The sequence below is a fragment of the Piliocolobus tephrosceles genome, chromosome 15 (genome assembly GCF_002776525.5).
Source record: "Piliocolobus tephrosceles isolate RC106 chromosome 15, ASM277652v3, whole genome shotgun sequence".
Taxonomy (NCBI): domain Eukaryota; kingdom Metazoa; phylum Chordata; class Mammalia; order Primates; family Cercopithecidae; genus Piliocolobus; species Piliocolobus tephrosceles.
The window spans coordinates 18,189,247-18,196,544 of NC_045448.1; the positions used below are offsets into that span (position 1 = coordinate 18,189,247).

A 7,298-nucleotide genomic window follows, 5' to 3' on the forward strand; every position below is an offset into this window, starting at 1 on the left:
AGCTAATAATAAATCTCTTTTCCTTAGAGAATTTCTATTCTGATTATCTAACTGAACCTGTGAATGAACTCCTAAACTCCTAGTAAAAGTACCAAGATCAAGGGGGCAAAAAAGAGAGAACTGTCTCTGCCTACGAGGGTTGGAGAAAGGAACACATTTGAAAGGGACCTAAAGGCTAAGTTGTATTTCCAAGGGAAAGGAGAGGGTATTCCAGACTGAAAGAACACTATAAAGAAAGAAAGGCCCAAAGCTAGTGAGTAGGTGACTGTTCTAAAATCAGGACTGGGTTATCTGATGGGATGACCAGAGATGTACTGTCCAAGATACCAGTTGTTAGACATATGCCTATTTAAATTAACATTACATATAATTAGAACTTCAGTTCTCAGTTGAATTTGAAGTACTTAATAACCCCATGTTTCTAGAGTCCACCACATCAGACAATGCAGAGTATTCCTCCCCTCACTGCAAAGTTCTACTGAACAGTGCTGAGTGTGAGAGTACAGGGTAAGCATGGTGCCGTCTCATGGAGCCTCAACTCTATCTTCAACAGTTTAATCTTCAGTTGAAATAAAAGTGGTTTATAAACCACTATATTCTAAGAAATCCCTTTAGGAAGAGCCTTTGGGGACTCCACCTTGGCAGCACTGCAATAACCTGCTTTACCCCTCCAGCTTCTACATTTCAGTGAAACACTTCTTTTGAAGAAAGAGTTTTGCAGATTTTTTTTTTTTTTTTTTTTTTTTTTTAAGGCTCAAAACCCACTGTTTTTTAAGCAGGAATGTGATAGATTTGGGTTTCTTTCAGAAATATTATCTCTCAGAGCAGTATACAAGATATGTGGCAAGAAGAGACTGGGCAGACCAAGATCAGCAGAGGCTAGTGATATGATAAAGGACTGTATTCAGTGAAGCCTCCAAAGAAATACACAGCTAAGAATTTGTATCAGTAAATTTATTCCAAGTAAGGCTTGTGTGCACACACCAGGCAGATTATTTCCACACAAACACCAAACGTCGTAGTAAAAATAGTTAACACTTTGGCCATGAAACTCAAAAATACTTGAAAAACTTCTCGATAGCACTTTGACTCACTTAATTCTGACAAATATTAATATGTCATCCATGCTTGCCCAGTTATAATTTTACAATATAATTGTATTTTTCATTATACTTACTATATATATTTAAAACCTCTTTGCTGAAATTCTCTTATCCCAAAAATAATTTTTCAGTAACTCCAAAATATCCACATGTACCTCTTAGCAGTGCTACTGCAACATCAAAATTCTTTTTCTTCACGTAACAAGTTCTCAAGCCACACCATTCCTGATCACAGATATAACTGATATGCAGTTTTATAAACAGCTCTTTTACTCCTTGTTCCTATTTTAGCAGGCCAACCATCACTTCACTGATATCCCAGAGTTTTCTTGCAACAGATTCATCCACAGCTTTGGGCAATAATTCTTCCTCTTTACAATCCCCAAAGTATCTTCCTGACACTCCTTCTACTTCAGGTGAAGAGGCCAAATAAATGGAAGTCTGGGCACCTTCTACTGGAGTTTTGAAAAAAGCCCATGACACCAAATTGAAGAGTGGTCTGACCAACAGTGGAATGTGTATGTGCCTCCCCAGATTTGTCCGTACAATACCAGGATGCAACACATTGACGGTGACATTTGTGCCTTCTAAGCGGCGGGCTAGTTCCCTGGTAAAAAGAATGTTAGCCAGTTTGCTCCGGCTATAACAAAAGCTTTTATTATAGCTTTGTTCACTGTTCAAGTCATCAAAGTTGATGTCTCCATATTTATAAAGTTTGGAAGAAACTACCACAATCCTGCTGGGAGCTGAACTTTTGAGGAGTCCAAGGAGAAGATTGGTGAGTAGAAAGTGCCCCAGATGGTTCACTCCGAACTGCATCTCAAACCCATCTTCAGTCTTCATGTAAGGGCACTGGAAGATCCCTGCATTATTGATCAAGACATCCAGCCTAGGCTCTTCCTTTAAATGTCGAAAAGACAATGGCAGAATTAAGAACACATGCCTTGTATTGCTTTTTCTGTTCATGATAATTACATTTTAATAAAAATGGGAACTTGAGACTAAAAGCATTTAATTTCTTGTTGATCTATCAATCAGATAACTACTTGAAACACTGGCAATTTTGTGTTTAATTAATGGGGAAAGGGATTCCTCTGCAGGATGTTCCTCAGATAAATACTGATATTCATGATCTTTCATTCAACAGCTCTTTTTTCTCATTTATTAAAATGATATACAGAAAGACATTTATCCAGTCATCTTCCAATAAAAGATGTAGAAACTAACTGTAAGACTTAATTTCTGGTTTTATGCTTTTATAACATTTACAAATATATAAACTTTAACATTGCACTAGAAAGCTGACTATGTGATCAGTACCAAGATCTTTCTCAAAACAGAAATACAGTCAATTTGAGGACAAGGTGTTCCTATAATCCTATATTTCTCCCTTTAATTTCAGTTGAACTAGGAAAATATCAATTTGGGAGTTATCAGGTTAATATTGAGATCGTATCAAAATTATAATAAGTGTACCTATGATAAAATGTTTAAAAATACTTGCAAACTACTATAATTCTACTAACAGCCTCCATGAGCTTCCAATAATTGAGAGAAAAATAGAAAAAAAAACAGATGCACAAGCTTGATAGGAGCCTGGCTTTGTACTTGTCACATGTCACCACATCTAATTCCAACAACTCTATAAGCAAATGAAGCTCATAGGCTAGGTGACTTAACCAGTATCAGAGCTCCTAAGTAGCAAAATAAGATCAGATCTGAAGATTAAGTCTTTGGCACCAAGGCCTATTTTCTTAATTAGTAAGCTGGCATGGTTTTCTAATTGGGATTTTTGAAACAGCTAGAGAGGCAATGAAAGCTAGACAGACCATATGCAGTAGAAAACAGATAAGCATAGTTTATTCCCAGAGCTACTAGTTATCAACACTAAAGGAAACTTATGGTTGCTTTATTCTGTAGTTCTCTCAGGGGAAATGGCACCATGGGGGTGGAACAACTTCAAGTCATTTTCTTAAAACTGAAACAAGCAATAGAAAAGGTCAGAAATGCAAACAACACTGGAGAGAACATCATGAATAAATTGAGATTCATAAATAATAATCAAAGATTAAGAAAAAAATTAAATAGGTAATATAAAAATATCCAGCGTAAAGGGGACTCTAATTTAGGAGATCTATATCATCAACATTTTATACTTTGAACATATGCTTTTGTATCTTTCCAAATTAAAGTCCTAAAATTTAGACTGTTCTCATAGGGATATCTTTTTATTCCTTAAATCATGTAAGATCATCTTCTCTAGCCTTTTCTCGGTTGTTCTATGTTTCTTTTGATGGACAAAAAAATGCACAACATGTTCCAAGTATAAAGACACTGTGATGACCCATGATTAATTTGAGGTCAACTTTCAAATTTCACTGGCCCTTCTGCCAACTATAAGTGAAAAGAAAAATGTGTTACATTTCACAACTGTTATCAAAGCCCACCTGTCAGAGGATTAACTATTTCTCATTCTGCCCTGTCTGAGCAACTTTGGGTTTTCCAATAGCCAACTTCAAAAAGAAGGCAAGAGTTCACTCATGGGGGAAAGAAAGGAGTATTCTTTTTCACAAATCCTTTGGAAGAGTTTCCTGAATTAATCATTTGTTAGCCAGCATTCTTTGCTGGGCTTGTGTCATTTTAAAATTTTATCATTTACTATTTTTTAAATTCTAGGAGATAAATGAAATAAATACCAAGAATACCAACCTGTAGGAAATCTAAATTTCCATTTTTTTTTTCCTTCTAATTATAGTTACTTAACTTCAGAGCCAGGCAGGAACTGAAATACTTAGAAGCAAGGACAACTTAGTTATCTCTTTGTGTCTTCACTTTTTAATTAGTTCTGCCTCAAGTGCCAAAGCAGCACACCCAGTCCCAACTATATTTTAAAGAGGAACAGAAAGACCCATTTTTAATGCTTCCAAAATCTCACTGATGAGTATTATTTCTTAACCTGTGTTACACAATAATTAAATACTAGCAGTAAACAAAAAACCAACTCTCTCAAAAAACCAACAAACAAAAAACAGCTCCCAAACTGTGGCCTACAGCGTTTAGCAAACTCTCAGGGTGTTGTGGAATATTTTAAATTTTCGAGGGAAACACAGTGATACTTGCTAAATACCTCAAAAACTACTAGCTCCAGGTGGTTCACAGCTTGAACATTACATTGTGCTATATTCCTTTCAATGACATTATTTCTTTGTGGAGCTGACTTTTAAGCAGGTGTTAGCAGTTGCTGTAATAAAAAACAAGAACAATGCTAAAAATCTACCTAGAAGAGGAAATGAGGGTGGCAGTGTTCAATCTGATTCCAAGGTTTCAGACACTGGTGTAATGACCAACAGGGATACATTTCCCATTAGTAGTTATGGCTGTTTAAGAATAAAATAAAGATATTATTTTTTCTTTCAATTATATGCTATCTTCTCAAATAGCTACTAAGTTGTTGGGACGTAACTACTTATTAGGTTGTGTCAAAGGAAAATAAATCTCAGAACCCAAAATCACTAAGTCAAAGGTTAAAGTCAAGCTGGGAACTCCCTCAGACAAACCTGCCTCCCATTTTATTCCTAAATAAGATAGCTACAAAGAAAAAGAAGCTACATACCACCCTCACGATTTGCCCACATGGGCCTCAAGATCTTTACCCTAAAACAGTTCTGTTGAATTTCACCCTGTCAATGTATTAATAAATTGATAGCTCATCTTCACAAGTGCCAAAGACAGAACACTGAAGTCATCCTTCTGCTCACCTGAGACAAATGCTTATCTGATTGCTGCCTCTGCCCTACTGTTTATGTGAAAATGCAGACTCACTGAGCCAGTCTAAGACATAAGTGATTATTCCTCTATCCCTCCTGCACATGTAAATTGTACATTCAGTGAAAGGCTAATCAAAGACCCAAAAGAATGCAACCTTTTGTCTCCCATCTACCTATGACCTGGAAGCCCCCACTTCGAGTTGTCTCACTTTTCCAGGAGAACCAATGTATATCTTACCCATTTGATTGATGTCTCATGTCTCCCTAAAATGTATAAAACCAAGCTGTGCCCCGACCACCTTGGGCACATGTCCTCAGGACCTCCTGAGGTTCTGCCACGGATGCATCCTTAACCTTGGCAAAACCAACTTCCTAAATTTATTGAGACCTATATCAGATACTTTTGGTTTTACAGTTGTTTGGACTTAACTACGTAACGAACTGGGAAATATTTCTGGGCTAAAGGCATCATGAAAAAATTACTGAGAAAATCTGGGAACCTCTTCTCTAGACTCAAGACACTCCATGTCATATAGGCACCTTTCTTGTCCCAGCTAATTTTAAATTTCACTCTTCTGAACAAACGCCCTCTGAGTGCCAGTTATCCCTGCAAGAAACCCTTCTATCTCAGTCTCAGCAGAAAACATCCACTTAATGTGGAAATACTTACCATTTGCACAAAGAAATCCTCACAACTCACTGCCAGGCAGCAGGAGGAAAGAACGGGGGTTAAAAGCAAGTGTTCTGCAGACAGACCACAAGCAAGTTTCTTAGCCTTCCTATGCCTCAGTTTCCTTGCGTTGTAAAGTGGGGATAATAATGCCTACTCCACAGGGTTACTGTGTAGCTTCAATGACAAGTTATAGGCAAGGACACTTCATTTTCATTTAAAACAAAAAGGAAAATCTGAAATGCTTGGCACAACTCCTGGCATACAGATCTTCAATAAATGCTGGATATTATTTTTACTCCTGTCCCTGTATGGAGCATGACCACTGGATTCCAAGCTCTATTCTACTTGGAAATCAGGCCACAGTCCCGTTAAGGATGGTGCTGAGTTTACTGGTGGCAGCGAGCGCCCTACCCCAGCAGAAAAGGAGCAGAGGACGCGGGAGGGAGAACTTTTTTTTAAAGGACTGATCTGAGGTCCTTGGCTAGCAACTTCCCCCAGTGCTCTGGGGTTCTGAAGACACAGCTCCGTGCAAATTCACTTCTGACACAGGAGAAACAATTCAGAGGCCATGGATCTACTCCAGGACGGTCCTCACATAACGAAATGAAATGTTCAGAAACTGGTTTATTTTTCTCTTGGGCCCATTTCTTTCTCGACATCCTTAGAGGACAGAAGGCAGCCCTCCCAGTTAATCTTTCCTTCTCAACCCTGCAGCTTCCCGGCCACCTCTAAGTGGTTTTTTGGACTCCTCTCACCCTCAGCCGTTCCCAAGGTGACACCCTGAACCCCAGGGCGGTACCTCGAGGCTCCGCCCCAGCCCGCAGTCCCCTCCCAACCCGTGCCCACCCAGGCTCTCCCCACCAGCCCAGGCCCTCCCCGCCAGCCCGGCCCCCCGAGGCCCACACCTGGAGCATTTCCTGGCAGAAGGCGCGCACCGAGCGCAGCGAGGCGAGGTCCAGCTCCCGGACTATGAGCTCGCCCGCCCCGCCGACGCCGGGCTCTGGGCCGCACTCCGCGGCCTGGCGGAGCTCTCGACGGAGCTGACCCGCCGCCTCCTCGGCGCGCGCGCGGTCCCGGCAGCCCATGATCACGCGCGCCCCCAGGCGCACCAGCTCCGCGGCCGTAGCGCGGCCCAGGCCGCTGTTTGCCCCGGTGATCAGCACAGTCTTCCCGTGCATGAGGCCGGGGTCCCGGCCTCTGCGCAGCCCCTGGACCCCGGACCCCGCGAACCGCCGGGCCGCCAGCCACAGCGCCCCGCCCAGAGCGGCCAGTACTGCCGCCGCAGTGGCCACTGCCATAGTCGGGCCGAGGGCCCACCAGTCCCTCCACGGGAGTTCCAAAGCCGCCGCCTTACCGGAACCCAGGAGACACCTGTACGCGGAGAAGTCTGGGGCGCGGCGGGTCGGCCCCTGACGGTGTGCGTGGGGCATCCTGGGACTTGTAGTTTTCCTCTGGGGGCGCCTGATTGGTTGGGAGAGTTCAGCGCCCCGGGTCCTTCCGCGTCCGTGAAACTTGCTCCCAGCTTAATGATGGAGGCTGGGCACCCAGTACAGTGTTCAGGCTGCTGGGGTTCATACGTATTGAAATCCCAGAGTCGGGCCGCACTTCCCCGTGGGAATGCCTGATGAGTACTTTTAATTACAGATCTCTGTACAGGCCCTGTACAAATGCCACTCCTCAGGGCATTTCGTGTGTTTTCCTTTGAGGGCTCCTGGGACTTGTAAATTCAGTTCAACTCACCCTTCTGGGGAATGG

General features: G+C 42.0%; 1 protein-coding gene across 1 annotated transcript; it reads right to left on the minus strand.

Annotated features, from left to right (window-relative positions):
• Positions 1-933: 933 nt before the first annotated feature.
• RDH14 (retinol dehydrogenase 14) lies at positions 934-6,958 on the minus strand. Its single transcript, XM_023199499.3, has 2 exons — positions 6,449-6,958; positions 934-2,003 (listed from the first exon to the last, which is right to left on the minus strand). The coding sequence occupies exons 1-2, from the start codon at positions 6,839-6,841 to the stop codon at positions 1,386-1,388; spliced, it is 1,011 nt and encodes a 336-aa protein (XP_023055267.1). The 5' UTR covers positions 6,842-6,958; the 3' UTR covers positions 934-1,385.
• Positions 6,959-7,298: the final 340 nt, after the last annotated feature.

Excerpts from the sequence above, each read along its gene's own strand:
- RDH14 (XM_023199499.3), bottom strand. The coding sequence starts at position 6,841 with ATGGCAGTGGCCACTGCGGCGGCAGTACTGGCCGCTCTGGGCGGGGCG. Across the intron at positions 2,004-6,448 it reads TCTGCCAGGAAATGCTCCAG|GAAGAGCCTAGGCTGGATGT; the intron begins GTGTGGGCCTCG and ends CGACATTTAAAG.